Here is a 17,279-nt window from a genome sequence, read left to right as displayed (position 1 = left end):
TAAAACATTTCTATGCTGCCCCCATCGCAACAAAGCCTCGGGGCGGCTCACAACAAAACAAAAGCATATAAAAATTATACAATAAAAATATTAAAACCCGGTGCATCTTGGCTTAAAATTTAAAAAAAACCTACATAATAAATTAACAATTAAAATAAGTTTTAAATAAAAAGGTCTTAGCCTGGCGCCGAAAAACAAATAACGACGGCGCCAGGCGGACCTCTCTGGGGAGCGCATTCCATAGATGGGGCGCCACCGCAGAGAAAGCCTTCCGGGTACTCACCCTCCTAATATCATTCACAGAGGGTTCCCGGAGAAGGGCATCTGTTGCTGATCTCAAGGGGCGGGAGGGCATATATGGACGCAAGCGTTCCTTTAGATACCCAGTTGGTTTTGTAATGAGGATGGTACAGGTGTAACACTTTCTGACTAGGTTATGGTTGTAGAATTAGGAGGTCACTTGAACTTAATTTCTGATTCTGTAACGTAGCCTACTTCCATTAAGACTACGTAAGTGGATGGAAGGAACTGAGAATAAACTTTTAATGGTAGTATCTAATACCTGAAAAATTAGTTTGTTCTTAATTTCAGCTGTGTGCAAATGTTTATTTTTATCTTACCAGATGTATTCATTTAATATTTTGATTTAAGTCTTCTCTAACCTACTGTTACAGACTATGTGCTATTTTACAGAAAAACATTAACTCTTCCAATACTTTGCTTGTAGTCTACATCATCATCTTCGCCTCTTACATCTTCTTGGCTTGGTGAATCTGAAAGAACTCAGGGAGCATATTCTTCAAGGCTTCATAACCAGCAACAGGATACTGATTCTAAAAGACCCAAACTTTCTTATACATCTACCTCTAGTGTGAGAAGTAATGGCTTAAACACAGTCTCAGGTATGTAATGTGCTGAAGCTATAAACAGTGTATTATCTTCATCTTGCTTATACCAAAGCTTGGTAACCCTCATTGCATAAGCAGAGGATCACACGTATCCCCCAGATCACATTTTGTAGTTTAATTTGCACATAAGCAGTCGCACCAATTAGTCCTTCTAGGACACTGTGTTCTCCTAGACACAAAGTGTCGTGGCTAGACCATCCCAAAATTTCAGCCTTCGCTCTTTAACATTCCCCCCCCCCATAAACCAAAACATGTCCAGGGCACAAAAGTACCCCAGAATCTCCTTAGGAACAGTTGTATGGTATTGTATTATACCCTAAACAATAGGCTGCAAGCAAAGGAACCAAAGAAGATTCAATGAGTTATAATCATTAGTGTCCTTCCACTGTCAAAGGACTCTTCCATCCAAAGAATGAGGAAGAAGGTGATTTTCTTTGATTTTCCTTGCACCTTGTGCCACCTCCCACATGGTTCCAAAGGGATTTCCTAAGCCCCTAAAACAGTTTTCTGGGGAAATGGGCAAAAACCAGTTCCTTCCACAATCCTTTGACAGAAGCCTCTACTGGATCAAAAACATCCATTAGTAGATTCCCACCATTGGATACAATTCTGACAATTTATTATGAAATGACCTTTCATAGACTTGAGCTTACCCAAATACAACTGTCTGTGGACAGATGCATCATACATATACTTATCAGATGTATATGAATAATATATTTTTCCCTGAAAACCAAACTAAGGTCAGTTGCTTAGTGTTCTGTCAGACACAAGAAGGTTGAAAATATAAATCTCTGTCAAGAAGGTCAGAATTTGTAAAGATTAGCCCAGAGGCAGATGTTTTGATACCAGATGTTTTAAAAAGAAGTGTAGGTCAAGATAAGCATGTACAAAAGAATATTTTCTGTTAAGTAACCATTGCAAAAAGCTAAACATATACATTTGCCATGCATGATGACTGTGGCAGCTGGTCCCCAGTGGAGATGGGCTCACTCAACTGTTAGTGTGTACCTACAATAAAGAATTTTTTAAAATATAAAACTGCTTGCTGGTGTTGCCTGTCTCTCTCATGGTCAGAGAACAAACAAGGGACTTTTTTGTCCTCAAGACACACACACACAAATTTCCAAGAGGGATATTTTGTGACAATGTAAAGATTTTATTCCCAGTTCAGAATTTCTGGAATACAATGACTCTGACCGTCAAGTGCAGAACTGTAATAGTAAACTAGTGCAGCTAGAAATTTAAAAATGCTTAGCTGGTTGTGGAAGGATTGAGAGCAATACATTAAAATCTTGCCTTAATTATGATTCATTCTTAACGTATTCCAGGGAAATTGGATAATGCTCCTCTCCTACCTCCTCTGTGCTCAGTTCAGTCACTTCGGATCTGCTTCCCTCACTGTACATAAAGTATAACGACATTTAGAAAAGGGAAGTGTCGTCCAAACAAAAATATGAACATTCATTGAACATAGCATCATTAGGGTTTAAAGCCTGTAGCAAGGAAGCAGGAAGACATAACAGCTTTAACTTATGTTTTAGATTCCTCATGGAGGTACAATGATGTGTCCAGATCTTCATCTATGGTACTTGGATCATTAGGAACTGAACTTGTGAGAGAGAGGAGAGAGCTAGAAAGAACAGATCCATCTGTTAGTCTTGTGGATTGTAGTCACAGGAATGGTGATTTCCCATCTTCATCATGTATGTATTGGAAACCTGAGAATTTCAGGCACATTGGTTGGTTCCATTTGTAGTGTTCACAGCCAGTCATCTGGCCTTTGTTTAGTTGAAGCCATTGCTCTTGGTTCATACATGTAACTAGGTTGTGCAGTGGTTGCAAGATTCTACTTCAGTTTTATTTTCTAAAGGAACAGTTCTGCATTGTTTCTTTTTATAAGACAAATTATTTTGAAGCTGGTTTATATTTGTGGGCATTTAATGTACTGGTCATATCCCTTTTCACCAGTATCCATTGTCACTAGTTTGGACTAATAAAATAAGTTTACTCACTTGGAGAAGAAACACAGACTTGGAATCAGTTCAGACGTGCAAAAATTTTTTCCACCCAATGTTCATTGACTGGTTTTTCTGGGAAGAGGCTGTGTGGCCTAGATTATTAATGGATAGAGTAACTCAGCATTCCTCAACATGGAACGTTCCAGATGTGTAGGACTGGAACATGATTACTTCCTAGCTAACAAAGCCATTGGTCCTGTTGGATTTGAATTACTTTTCCAATGACTGTGGCACTAATAGTGGAATTACCTTCCAAAGGTTAAAGTCTAGCTAAATTGAAACCAGAACTTGGTGAACTTTTGAATTATCTGTCTGGTTAGCATTGTATTTTCCAATGAAGGAATATTAGTTTTATGTCTATACCTTACATTACACAACTATGCTATTTAACTTCACTTTTAATTAGAGTTACTTTGAATATTACTACTGATTCAGAAATGGCTTGTGCAAGCAAAAAGGCACTTGTGTGAACTAATAGTTCTGATTTCCTTCAATTTCCCTGTCCTGCTGCAGCCCCTCAGTTTTGATCTTTAGGGGCAACTTTGTGAGAGAGGAGCCAGGAAAACCCATTGTGCAAGTAGAATTCTGCTTGTCCATTTCCTGGATCCAACACGTTGGTGTTTAGACAAAAAATTACAAAAACAGTTGCAAGGGAGAAATAACAATTTTCCTTTATTTATTCATTAGGTTAACTCATAACTGATGTTCAATGAAAATTCATGATTAGTATTGGGTTATCCACCTTCCAAAGTTGAATGGCTATTAAAAAGATAATTCCAGTAAAAATGCCTTTCTGTCATATTAATATTATTGGATATGATTGGCTTTTATGGAAGCCAAGTGGACAGCTGCTTCTATAATTGTGATGTTTTGATTGTGGTGTACACCACAATAGTAATACACCACAATTTTGGTTGTGGTGTATTACTATTTATTTATTTCTAGCTTTTATGTACTGCTATTTAGTGAAAGAGCTCTCAGAACAGTTATCTACAGATAACCTTATGTTCATGGTGCCTATAATGGAGATTTATTTTCAAGCTGGTATGTTATAGTAGTTAGTGCCGGAATAACATTGGACAGGCCCAGATTTGGTCACCTGTATGCCACAAAACCCAGTGGACCTTGGGTTGGCAGCTGAGTCTCAGTACTAGCTCGTGGGGTAGGAGAAGGGGTGAACCATGCATGCTGTCATGAGCTCCTAGGAAGAGGGGCAGAATAAAAATTAAGTAAACATTACCATCCATGTTTTCAGGATAATTTGGTTTAAAAAGTTTTTTATGGGGTCTAGTTAATCCAGGTTAGTTTAGTTTAACTCATAATCATATCCTGTGCTGGATTATTATCTTAATAGTTTATGCTTTTTGGTTTCTGTGATTTATGATAGATCTTCAGGAAAGATCTGCTTCTTCATATGCACAGGGAGCAAGACCAAAAGAAAACTCATTGAGTTCTTTGAGGCTGAACACATCCATGAACCGCCAGTTGCCTTCTGAACATCAGTCATCATTACTGTCTAGAGACCATAGCTGGAATTCAAGATCTAACTATGTCTCAAGAGAATTAGAGTCTACTCAAAGGAATATACAGCCAGAGTTTTCCCATGGTGCCATGAGAAGTGGAACCAGTTCCTCAAGCATTTCTGAAAGGGTTATGCCATCCCAAAGGTCATTAAGTGAACCTCCTGCAGATACTGAAGGAAGGCGTACAACTCGGCAACTACTGTCTCGTTTAGCTTCTAGTATGTCTTCCACATTTTTTTCAAGAAGGTCTAGCCAAGACTCTTTGACACCAAGACCTCTAGGTTCTGAAGATTCAACTGTTCCTAGAGCTCAGGGTTATACCCAAGCTAGTGCTATGAACACAGCTACAAATTCTGATGATACAGAAGCTCAGACTCCTGATGTTTCTCAGGGATTTAGCTTTCTTCGAAGACGATGGGGCCTGGCAGGTGTTTCACAAAATTCTAGTAATGATTCGGAAGCTGAAAGTTACCGACATGATTCAGAAAATAGGAATGCAGGTTCTTGGTTGTCATCTTCTCTGAGGAACAGGTGTACACCTTTATTTTCCAGAAGAAGGAGAGAAGGAAGAGATGAAACTGCAAGAACCTCTACCTCTGAAACACCTGCTAGATCACTGCATCTTTTTAGGAGAAGAGAATCTGTTGGGGAGACATCTCTTGAAGCACAAAATGATTCCCCCAGGTCTGCTGCTAGGCCATCAACACCTGCAGTACCTAATGGTGCTACATCTGTTGCCTCGGGGCCAGATTCTGTGCAAGGTAGAAGAAATTCAGGAATATCAGGAATGTTTCCTGGTTCTCTTTTCCGGTTTGCAGTTCCCCCAACACTGGGAAACAACTTGTCTGACAATGTTATGATAACAGTAGATATTATTCCCTCAGGCTGGAATCAACCTGGAGGAGAAGATAGTGACAAATCTAAAATACCACCTTCAAGAGATCCTGAAAGGCTTCAAAAAATTAAAGAAAGGTAACACATAGATTTTTAATGAAGTTTTCATAAAATTGAAAGAAGATATTGATCTGTTTTGTACAATACACTAGGCTCACTATGGATTATTTAACCCACAACGAGCCATGGTGTGCATGGGCACATGAAGCTACCATTATGAAGATGCAACCCATGATAGGGTTGTGGCTTGTTGACTAAATCTGGCCACATTAAACCATGCTCATGTCACCCTTGGTTTGTAGTATAAACCACATGTACCATGCAAGTCCACATGTACCATGCAATCTTCAACTTTCCTTTGGAAAAGATACAACTTTCCTTGAGCAGTTAATTCACATAGGTTGGGTTGTGCATGCCCGTGCGTGTGGGTGTGAGAGGAAAAAAAGTCAATTCTTCTCTGTGCAGCTGTCTCCACCATTCCTAGAGTTCCACCAATTCCTAGGAGTAAGCTTTTGGAAGGGAATACAATACTGTATACGGAAGAAAGGGTGGGGCTCTTTTATGTTCATGTAAAGAAATTTGCAATCTCAGCCTATGTTTCTGGGGACAGCATAAGACTCTTCTCTATGTGGCATTCCTGCAGCATCACTGACAACTTGGATTGGGAGAACTGTTTATCCGTTGCAATATTGATTACTGTCTTAGATAATATGATTAATATTTAAATATTTGGAATGCTTATTTCAGTTCTACAGATTAATCCCCCTTTCCCATTTTAGTCTCCTTTCAGAAGACTCAGAAGAGGAAGAAGGGGACTTATGTAGAATTTGTCAGATGTCATCCACATCTGCTACTAACCTCTTAATAGAGCCATGTAAATGCACTGGAAGTCTGCAGTATGTTCACCAAGAGTGTATGAAAAAGTGGCTACAGTCCAAGATTAATTCAGGTAAGGGAGTGGTTTAGAATAGTATACAGGAAACAGATAATGGCTTAGACCCTGAGTTGTTTTTTAATGAACAGAAGGACTTCCAATCTCATAGAAGCTACTGTAAATGGAAGGTGGAGTGGATCATTTAATGAAAGCAGTGGGAGAGACTGCGTAGCAGAAGCTATCTATTGTAGAGAGAGACTCCTTACTTTTGAGAGAGAGAGAGAAAGTTTTTTGGAAACGAGAATACCTTGTAGCAATATAAGAAGGGGTACAGTAATTTTATACTGTGGGCTCTGCACCTTACCTGAAGCAGCTTGTGCCACTCATTGGAATTGCATAAAATAAGGGGAAAGGGCTCCCTTACAAATTGGAGATTACAGTGAGGTGATAGGGAAAGCCATGTACGTATGACAAATGTTGGCTCCTGGCTCAAGCACTGGGTGTAAGATCTATTGGGATCTTTGGTTATAGAACAACTGAGGTAAGGTGTGGCCATGCCTAGTCCCCTGCAGCTCGCCCTTGGAGGCTATTTGGTCACTGGTTCCTGTATTCTGTGTAGTTAGGTTTACATTTGTGTATGCAAGGGTAACCTAGCTGAACCATTGTTCCATGTTGTGCTTTCACATACCTGAGTGATGTCTACTTAGTTTTTCAGGAGTATTTTCTGTTCTATTAGTATAACTGTTCTATTTTCTTAGGTTCTTCTTTGGAAGCAGTAACCACTTGTGAGCTGTGCAAAGAGAAATTGCATCTCAATCTTGACAATTTTGATATCCATGAGCTTCATAGAGCACATGCAAATGAACAAGTTAGTATATTTTGGCTAATTTGGTAAGTGTCAGTTTAGTGCTGTGACTCAGGACAACTTTTTTCCCTAGAAGAAAACATTTGTTTAGGTCAAATTTTAATTGTATAATCACCTTGTAGAACACATTCTGTCCTTTGCTTCAGGTGTGTGTTTATAAAGGCTGGGTTATATGTGTTTCATAGTGATCAGTTGTTTGTCTTGAGGCTTGGAAAAAGATGAAATAGAAACTGATATAAATAGGAAGCCATAATGAACATTGATAAACTTACCCCACTTGCTGTCTTATTTGAGTAAGGAGTCTTGAGAGTTAAAGGGCAGGCACTATTTTTTCAGGCAGACACAAACTATATTTTGGCAGTACAATGGATTTTTGTCTCTGAAGAGGACTGTAGGATACAATCTTATGACTCTCTTGAACATGAGTCATAACTATGCTATGTTGTTATAACAGGACATATGATCTGATGCTGTGTTTCTATTTGTAAGTAAGGCAATACATAGTCAGTAGGAAAAGATTCTTTGTATTGCTGCATCCGTATCCATCACCATTGTTTCTTGATGACACCACAAATAATTCTCCCTCCCCTGCTACATTGTGCCCCTGTCATCTTAATACTGGCGCAAACTTACAAAAAATGCATAGCAAAAGGGTGGAAAGGAAGTGTGATAGTTTTGAGAGCCTTTGTGGGAAATGGTGTGGGAAAACAGGCCAATTAGCTGGTGATAGTAGTAATGTATTCACTCAGATCCTTGCTATTAGTAGTGGCTGAGCTGCAAGACTTGTACATCTTAATAGAAAAAGTAGGATACTTTCATCTTGTATATTCAGTACTATATAAATACTAAGTAGTATGAAGCTTTCAATATGAGTTTGTATACTTGTATTTTACTTTGCTTCTGCTTTTTCATACTTGCTGCTTAGTTAGTGTAAACCATCCATGTTTAAATCATTGGAGCTTAAGGTCTGAATGTTTATCTAGGGCACCTTTCTTTAGCAAAAAGGAGCCCATAAGATTTGCTGCTAGTTATAAAGATCTTAAGCTTCATCTTTTCAAGATGGCTACTTAAGCATAGAGGTAGCCAATTTATTGAGAGATAAACTTGGGAGTCAGATCTATCTAGTCAGAGCAGTTATTTAAAGTGCAACCATGTTAAGATCTGAGTCTTCAATAGAAATTACTGAAAGAAGAGCATACCTGCATATATGTACTGGGACAAAATAATCAGTAAAATGTAGTACCAGTTGTGCATTTCAGACATGTTTGACTTGATAATGCCCTCTCTTCCTAGGCAGACTATGAATTTATCAGTTCTGGGCTTTACCTTGTAGTGTTGTTACACTTGTGTGAACAGCGCTTTTCAGACATGCTGGGAACTACAAGTGAGGCCAACACACGAGTTCGGGTAAGTGGTGTGAGCTGCTTCTGTGGGAGAGGCTGATTATGACGCCTGTTAAAGCATGCTTTTCATATTTCCTCAAAATTTACATTAGCCAGGATCAGATGGCCATGTTTCCAACTGTGGCTTTCTGCCCATTCCTGCTTCAGTCCCTCTTGTCTTACAAACACTGCTTGTAAAGGACAGACTACCCTCTGGAGCCACTGGTAGTTCAGGGAATGCAACTAGTGTGAGAAACCAATGTGACACGGTCGAACAGAGAAATTCTTCTGCTTGCATGTAGGGCCCTCTGGTTCATTTGATCGATTGGTAACTTCCCAGAGTACTGTGTAACACCTAATTAATTTTAAAGCATACTGGGACAGACAACACAAAACAGGCATTGGGTGCTCCCTGAGTGTAACTTGATCTCTCAAGATTATGTTGAGAGCTACAGTACTGACAAACTAAACCAGAGGATAAATTCCATACATTTTCATTTTCTGAAAAAACTATCTTAAGCTAGTGGGCATTGTTGTAGCCTATTGTTGTCTGTTTTTCTGAACTAGATATTCACAAACAGCCTCTGATTGCAGGAAAATTGCTCCAACTCTTTATTTTTGTTGCCTCTTCTGAACATTTTCTATATCTTCATACTTTCTTTGAACAAATCTGAACATGACACATTTCCTTACCCTGACCATTAAGAATTCCTAGAATAGTACCTGTTTGGGAAAGGATTTTCTTTTAGTTATTTGATTCTTCTAGATATTTATATACTATAATAAAGTTCTCAGTCTGGCTAGTTCCATCAGGAATGACAAAATAGATACAGGTTAATTAAAGCTACCTTTTCACTTCTCCATGACCCTTTACTTAATTAAAGGCATTTCCTCTTCCTAATACTAGATTTCATTTTGTTAGATCAACTAAGCAGATTTTTCTTGAAATCTTGCAAGTTCAAAGGGTGTCCTTCATATTCAAGCAACCCAAATTCAAAAAATTTGAATAGTTCTAGTTCAGGGTTTGAAAATATGCATAAGTATTTCAGTGAACTGTACATGCTCATCTTTCTTATATGATAACCTGTCTGAAATTTCCAAATGGACCTTTATTCCGTGTATTTAGAGTTCATACAGTACCGTTCTCCTGCATGCAAGTAATACCTAGCTGTACACTCAGCTGTACACTCCCAGGCACTTTAATAGAGAAGTGAAACCTGCTGGATCACAGTTGGACAGCAGCCATTCCATGATGGCAACAGGCTTTTTTCTAACTTATGCACTTACTAAGAGATGCTGACTATAGTTCTGATCCCTTCAGCTCACATATTTTTTCTATATATGGAGACAGTTCCTGGAGACAATTGGACTGCTCACATGTAGATGAAAAATGAGGAATGTCTTAAATTTCTGAAGGGCAACAATGGCATTTATAGAGGTTTAAAATCCTTGGTGATCTACAACATTTAAAACTGCCTTCTTTCTGTATTGCTTCTAGTTTATTAATCTTGCAAGAACTCTTCAGGCACACATGGATGATATTGAAAGTAGGTGGCTTTCCCTTGCTTAGTTTTACTTCAAAGTTAAAAGAACCAAGGAATAAACTCATCTGTTTTGAAATGTATAGCACTAAGTATTCAAGTGTTTGAGACTACCTGTAATGTTCATGTATTTGTGACTGGAACACCAAATAAAAATGAAAGAATGAGGTTTATGTCAAATTTTAGCATCTTGTAAAGGTGAAAGGAGGACTTCAGAAATACCTTTCAAACAAAATACCTCAGGCAAAGTGCTTTGAAGCATTCAGGCTACACTTTGCATTCTCTTGCTACATGTTAGAGGAATTTAAAGGGCAAAAGAATAGGTGACATAATCCAGTTAGAGTATGAAAAACTCTATATTAAGCACATACTTAGTTGAAATCACTGGATTGTAAAGTGTTTAATTTGGGCTAGATTTTGGCCCATAAACCATATCAGTGTAGCCAAGACAAGCAGGTGAATGTCTTTGTTTACTAGATTTTGCAAATGGCTTTCAAGTGGAAATAAGAAATGTAATTAGTTGACTGCCTAGGAGGAGCATACTTGTTTTTCTGGAAGTATATGCTTTCAACAAAAGAAGTATCCTTTTGAGATTGTTCCATTTAAAGATATCCCACTGCTGTATAATATATGTTTGCTATTAGCTATTAAGCTTTCCCCCATATATTTTTTGGATCCTGGCTGTATTAGTCTGTAAGGACAAGCTGTATTTTATGCTTCTAGGATGATACATTACACAAATCAGTCTCAGGCACTTATCTCTTGGGATCCTTGAGCGTGTATCTACAGTTGCTTGGCACTACTGGCTATTGTGCTTTTTGTTAGAGGAATGGTAAGTGGGAAATTAGGAACAGGGAGCATATATAGTTATGTTACATCTTGTTCCCAGAGACCTGACTGCAAGTATATATGCCCACCCCACTTTTTTTGTTCCCAATGAATAGGCATCCCAACATTCCTTGATACCAGCTGATATTGATCTTGGCCAAGCTGGACACAGCAGGAGCAAGGAATTTGTGAGCTGGCCCATAAAGCAGAACTTTCCCAATAATTGTGGGGAAGGACTTACATTTGTAGGGGGTATGACCAGGATCCAGGTACCATTCCATCCCCCATGGAACAATAATATATCCTGTCTAAATCTGTCTTCAGTAGTTGCCAGTCTTCTTTCTGCTTTTCTGTTGTTTATTCTTCTTGGCCTCTGTTCCAACAGATGACTACTGTAATAACTCAAACCCTGTTTATTAAACACATTTGATTGATAAAATTTCTTCCACTTAGGAATTTTGCCTTCCAGTTCAAGGAGCTTTGGGAATATCTAGACTGTTGATACACATTGGGAGAATATGGATGGTACTTTTAAAAGTTTTTATGTCCCATGTCATTTAATATGGGAGATTCCATAATAATCATAATTATGTATTTAATGGCTTTTCTTAGAAACTGTCCCTATGCTAGTGCTAAAGAAGCCTTTTGATGTTGTTAGTAATATTTCTATAGTGCCATCCATAAACATGCAGTTGAACATAAAACCAAAGTAAAATCACACATGATGCAGAATTTCTTTTATTGCACAGATAACAGTTTGGCCTTTTGCCATTTCTGAGCTGTAAAGTACAAAGTAGAATTCAGGAACAGTCACTGGTCACCTCTGCACTATACAGTCAAAAAATGAAAGCATATAACCCTGTCCATGTGACTAAAAAACTTCTGTTGCTTTTCACTCTATATCCATGTGCATATTAAAAGCTGATTTTATTTTAACATAAGTACATATAGTATATGTGTGTGTCTTTCCATTTTTAATTCTAGTGATAACGGGGGTGGGATATTTAAATCAAATAGATTTAAATCATGGTTTTTTACATAAAGACTCATTCTTGGTGGTAAAATCTTAATATTTACAATCAGATGAAAGTTTCATTTTTAGAATAACAAATTTTCAGATTAGTTTTACCATTATATAAATACTGATTTGGTTATACTATTAGAACCACACCATAGATAGATAATTATGAAAGCATTGCAAGGTGTTTTCATTTTGCATGCATGCCTGCCTTACTCATAGGTATGAATATCCCATATTCATTAAAATATTCCCAAACTAGGAATATCTCTTAAGGCCTGCTGCCATTATAGGTTTTCCTTTCCAGGGAAAGAATAATAAGATAAACCTTAGGCTAGACACAAAAAGATTCAAAGACTTGCACAGTATTCTGCTCAAAAGGTTTCACTTACATTTTTACAGCTTGCCCATCCTTCCTCACACTTAGCTTCTTGTGCAGATCTATTCCATTCCCAACAATCTTCTTCTATTCATTGATTTGTTTGAAAATTAGCACTTAAGACGTGAAGGGTTGATACTGTGTACATAAATTTGCAAAGGAACAATGGGATTAAGGTCTTTTTCTCAACTCTGTATGTTTATTTTATAACATTTTTGCTGTGAAGAAGACACGTGTGATCTCTGCCGATGCAAACTCACAGTTTTGAGAACTGTAAAACCAAGCATCTGTGATTATATCTTCTAGATAGAAAAGTTGCCCAATAATCTTACAAAAACTTCTGGAAGTGCATGACATTGTGAATGGATTAATGGAATTCATTTACCAAAAAATTTAAACATTGCATGAATATGCAGCCTCATGCTTCATAATTAAAAAAATTAATCCTTATTTCATGATGAATAACTTTTGGACTTAATGTATCTTATCTTAAAGATAGAAAACCATCTTTAGCATATTATTTAAACAATCCAATTTAAATGTTAAAAATCTGTTTGAGATTTTTTTTTAATCATTGGTTTTTATCCACCCTGAAAAATAAGATTGATATGTGTGGTGAAACAAGACTGTGGCTTTCAGTTTAGTAACAATCCCAATTCGAAAATTACATACCCCATATTAAATAATGCATATGCCATACGCAAGTGATAAATTTCCCATACCATAGGTTTTTAGAAAGAATTTTGATTATGTCCTATACTTCCAGCAGCTTCAGATGATGATGATTCTGAAGATGGAGATCTCAGCAGAACACTTGATGCTGCATAAATGCGAACAGAGGGACTGGATGCTCAGCTGACACAAGTACCATCATTATTATTTTTATTTAGTAAAATACAGTGATTACTATTAGATTGCTCAGTTCAGAACCTGCTGTTGCATGCTGGTATCCAGAGACCTGAACCTTCAATCTGCAAGAGTGTGTTGTTTCTCCTTTGAGATTATGACATGTATGCCTTCTAAATACCAGATTTTTATGTGTAAGGAAGATTTCCTTTTGTATAAACTTCTTACAGTAATCAGTTAAAAGTTCTGGGAAACATTTCTCAAGTTTTGATCTTCTACTGGCACTATGTGGTAATATTAAGTGTATTTGCAAGTTCAAGTCATGGGGATTGTTCTGTGTTAGCTTTCCATTTAAAAACACCTCTGGGAAGACTCATCACTTTGCTTCCAGTGTTAACAACCTAGATTGAATGAGGGTATGAATGGGTTCTGTCAAAATTAGTGTTAAGTTTCTAAGTTTTTTTCTTGAGGAATGTTTAACTCAAAGCAATAAACTTGCAAGGGGCTACTAATAAGTGTTAATGACGGCTTTTATAAATTGCGGATTATATTTGATAATATTATGTAGAATTTCCAATATGGATTTACAGCTGTAAACACTGGCATTTCAGCATTCCTGGAAGGAATAAAACTTATGGTTTAGAATCTTAACCAAGTTATTTATCTTAATGAACCTTTTTTAGAACCCACATTCATTGCTGAAGCACTGGTTATCAATGTGTTTTCTAGTGTTGTCACTTGTTAAATAAAAATTACAATGCATTTCATTTGTCTGCTTCTTTAAAAATCTACTGAATCCTAAACATGGTAGAATACAGCATGTTTAAACTTATAAAATTCTGCTGCAGTGGTCCTTGTCTTTTTGGGACTTTTTCTCAGTTGAGTAATTTGGTGCTAATTAGAAATCTCTTGGGGTGGAGCAGTAATAGAGGGTGGTCATTTCAGTGCTGATGCTCATCTTAAAGCACAGAAGATCCTTGAATACCATTCCTTACTGGCAGCATTTTACCTTTTGGGTTATATGGCACATGGTATTCTTACTCCTGAGTTGTAGTCATATAAGGCACAACTATGCTGCCCTAAAATTCCTTACGACTGAATACTTTAAATGAATTTAAACACTCCCACAGAGCAGCTTGGGATCCTGAAGCAGCAGTGCAGTTTCAGGTAACTGTTGGTGTGCCATTCCAGCTAAAGTAAATTATGGAATCCCTCATCAAAAGTCATTCTTTTTTATTATTTATTTTTTACAGTGCAAGACAAAAACAAACTGCACCATAGGAAAAAAGTAAAGAGGGGAAAGGGAAGAACATATTTGAATAGTATTTAAAAATTATTACATATATTCCCTTTATATTAGTATATAGCAGAATATATTATAATAATTAAAATAATAATACTTATATTCTGACAAAGGCCCTCCAAATATCTAGATTACACCTAGAATAGAAAATTTCATGAAATCTTCCACCCATAAATGACAGGGAGTCATTTATCCTTCCAGTGTTGTTGCAATATTAGTCTTTTAGTTGTCAAAAAGCCACCAAAAGCCAATTTATGTTAACCTTGAGTTAGAGTCCTTCTTCCCACTACAGTGTTGGATAAACATTTGGGGTAGCTTTTCACGGAGGGAAGAAGAGAGGCTGGTATTGTTTTCATAAGACTACACTCCAGTTTGCTAGATTGTTTGACCTTAGTGCATCCATAAAGATGTGAAAGCATAGAGGTTGAGAGAGAACTCTGTCAGAGATCTCATGGGAAAGGAGCAGTTGTCTCCTAGCACTACCTTTTAAACCTTTTCTGCAGGAGAATAGGAACTGAGTTTCACTGGAAACACCCACTATCTCCAATCCATGCTAGTATTTCATAAACATAAGTTGTCCTAGTAACTATCCACTGAGCCTGGAGTAAATCTCTACAGCATCATAAAAAGCTGCAGGGAGCAGAGGAAAAGCTGTGCTGTGCAAATAGAAGCCACAAACAATTCAGATTTTTTAAAAAGCAAATTATTAAAACTTAGCACAGGACTTTGTTGTTGTTAGTCGTGAAGTCGTGTCCAACTGACCCATCGCGACCCCATGGACAACATTCCTCCAGGCCTTCCTGTCCACCATCCCCTGGAGTCCACTTAAGCTCACACCAACTGCTTCAGTGACTCCATCCAGCCACCTCATCCTCTGCCATCCCCTTCTTCTTTTGCCATCTATTGTTCCCAGCATTAGGCTCTTCTCCACTCCTTCTCATTAGGTGGCTAAAGTATTTGAGTTTCATCTTCAGTATCTGGCCTTCTAAAGAGCAGTCAGGGTTGATCTCCTCTAGGACTGACTGGTTTGATCGCCTTGCGGTCCAAGGGACTCGCAGGAGCCTTGTCCAGCACCACAATTCAACGGCCTCAATTATTTGGCGCTCAGCCTTCCTTATGGTCCAGCTTTCACAGCCATATATTGCAATTGGGAAAACCATGGCCTTGACTATACGCACTTTTGTTGGCAGGGTGATGTCTCTGCTTTTAGTATGCTGTTTAGATTTGCCATAGCTTTCCTCCCCAGGAGCAAGCATCTTTTAATTTCTTGGCTACAGTCCCCGTCTGCGGTGATCTTGAAGCCCTGGAAAATAAAATCTGTCACTACCTCCATTTCTTCTCCATCTATTTGCCAGGAAGTGGCAAATAGACCAGATGCCATGATCTTAGTTTTCTTAACGTTGAGTTTCAAGCCAACTTTTGCACTCTCTTCCTTCACCCACATCAAGAGGCTCTCTAGTTCCTCTTCACTTTCTGCCATTAGAGTGGTATCATCTGCATATCTGAGGTTGTTGATATTTCTCCCAGCAATCTTAATTCCAACTGGTGATTCCATCTAGTCCCACCTTTCTCATGATGTGCTCTGGATATAAGTTAAATAAGCAGGGCGACAGTATACAGCCTTGCGGAACTCCTTTCTCAATTTTAAACCAATCAGTGGTTCCGTGTCCAGTTCTCACTGTTGCTTCTTGACCCGCGTATAGGTTTTTCAAGACAAAAATAAGATGGTCTGGTACTCCCATCTCTTTAAGAACTTGCCACAATTTGTTGTGATCCACACAATCATAGGCTTTAGCATAGTCAATGAAGCAGAAGTAGATGTTTTTCTGGAACTCCCTAGCTTTCTCCATGATCCAGCGTATGTTGGCAATTTGACCTCTAGTTCCTCTCCCTCTTCGAAATCCTGCCTGTACTTCTGGTTGTTCTTGGTCCACATACTGCTGGAGCCTAGCTTGTAGGATTTTGAGCATCACTTTGCTAGCATGTGAAATGAGTGCAATGGTGCGGTAGTTTGAACGTTCTTTGGCATTGCCCTTCTTCGGGATCGGAATGTAAACTGACCTTTTCCAATCCTGTGGCCACTGTTGAGTTTTCCAAATTTGCTGGCATATTGAGTGTAGCACTTTTACTGCATCGTCTTTTAAGATTTTGAATAGGTCAGCTGGAATACTGTCACCTCCACTAGCTTTGTTGTTGCTCAGACTTTCTAAGGCCCATTTGACTTCACATTCCAGGATGTCTGGCTTGAGGTCAGTGACCACCCCATCGTGGTTATCAGGGATGTTAAGCTCTTTCTTGTATAGTTCTTCTGTGTAATCTTGCCACCTCTTCTTAATCTCTTCTGCCTCTGTTATGGCCCTGCCATTTTGGTCCTTTATCATGCCCATCTTTGCATGAAACGTTCCCTTCGTATCTCCAATTTTCTTGAAGAGATCTCTGGTCCTCCCTGTTCTATTGTTTTCTTGTATTTCTTTGCACTGTTCATTTAAGAAGGCATTCTTACCTCTTCTAGCTATTCTCTGGAATTCTGCATTCAAGTGGGTGTATCTTTCTCTTTCTCCCTTGCCTTTCTCTTCCCTTCTTTCCTCAGCTATTTGTAAAGCTTCCTCGGACAGCCATTTTGCTTTCTTATATTTCTTTTTCTTTGGGAAGGTTTTAGTTGCTACCTCTTGTACAATGTTGTGAACCTCCATCCATAGTTCTTCAGGCACTCTGTCTATCAGATCTAATTCCTTAAATCTATTTGTCACCTCTACTGTATGTTCATCAGGGATATGATTTAGGTCATACCTGAGTGGCCTAGTGCTTTTCCCTACTTTCTTCAATTTAAGCCTAAATTTTGCAACGAGCAGCTCATGATCTGAGCCACAGTCAGCTCCTGGTCTAGTTTTTACTGA

The 17,279-nt window shown here is 38.2% G+C and overlaps 1 protein-coding gene across 11 annotated transcripts in view; it reads left to right on the top strand.

Annotated features, from left to right (window-relative positions):
* Window positions 1-13,841, top strand: part of LOC123021716 (E3 ubiquitin-protein ligase MARCHF7-like) — a 27,944-nt gene extending 14,103 nt beyond the window's left edge. For 4 of the 11 annotated variants that reach the window (XM_044426746.1, XM_044426745.1, XM_044426755.1 and 1 more), the window contains 8 exons: window positions 728-902; window positions 2,453-2,614; window positions 4,317-5,424; window positions 6,126-6,295; window positions 6,979-7,088; window positions 8,379-8,492; window positions 9,966-10,014; window positions 13,000-13,841. In XM_044426746.1, the coding sequence (XP_044282681.1) occupies window positions 728-902; window positions 2,453-2,614; window positions 4,317-5,424; window positions 6,126-6,295; window positions 6,979-7,088; window positions 8,379-8,492; window positions 9,966-10,014; window positions 13,000-13,061 (1,950 nt within the window). In that variant the 3' untranslated portion in view covers window positions 13,062-13,841. The other 7 variants (XM_044426752.1, XM_044426748.1, XM_044426751.1 and 4 more) reach the window with 7 other exon arrangements.
* The last annotated feature ends 3,438 nt before the right edge of the window (window positions 13,842-17,279 follow it).

The sequence above is a fragment of the Varanus komodoensis genome, unplaced genomic scaffold (assembly GCF_004798865.1).
Source record: "Varanus komodoensis strain SLA01 unplaced genomic scaffold, ASM479886v1 scaffold177, whole genome shotgun sequence".
NCBI classification, from domain to species: domain Eukaryota; kingdom Metazoa; phylum Chordata; class Lepidosauria; order Squamata; family Varanidae; genus Varanus; species Varanus komodoensis.
The sequence above is the reverse complement of the archived record's forward strand: the minus strand, read 5'-3'. Positions and strand labels throughout refer to the sequence as shown.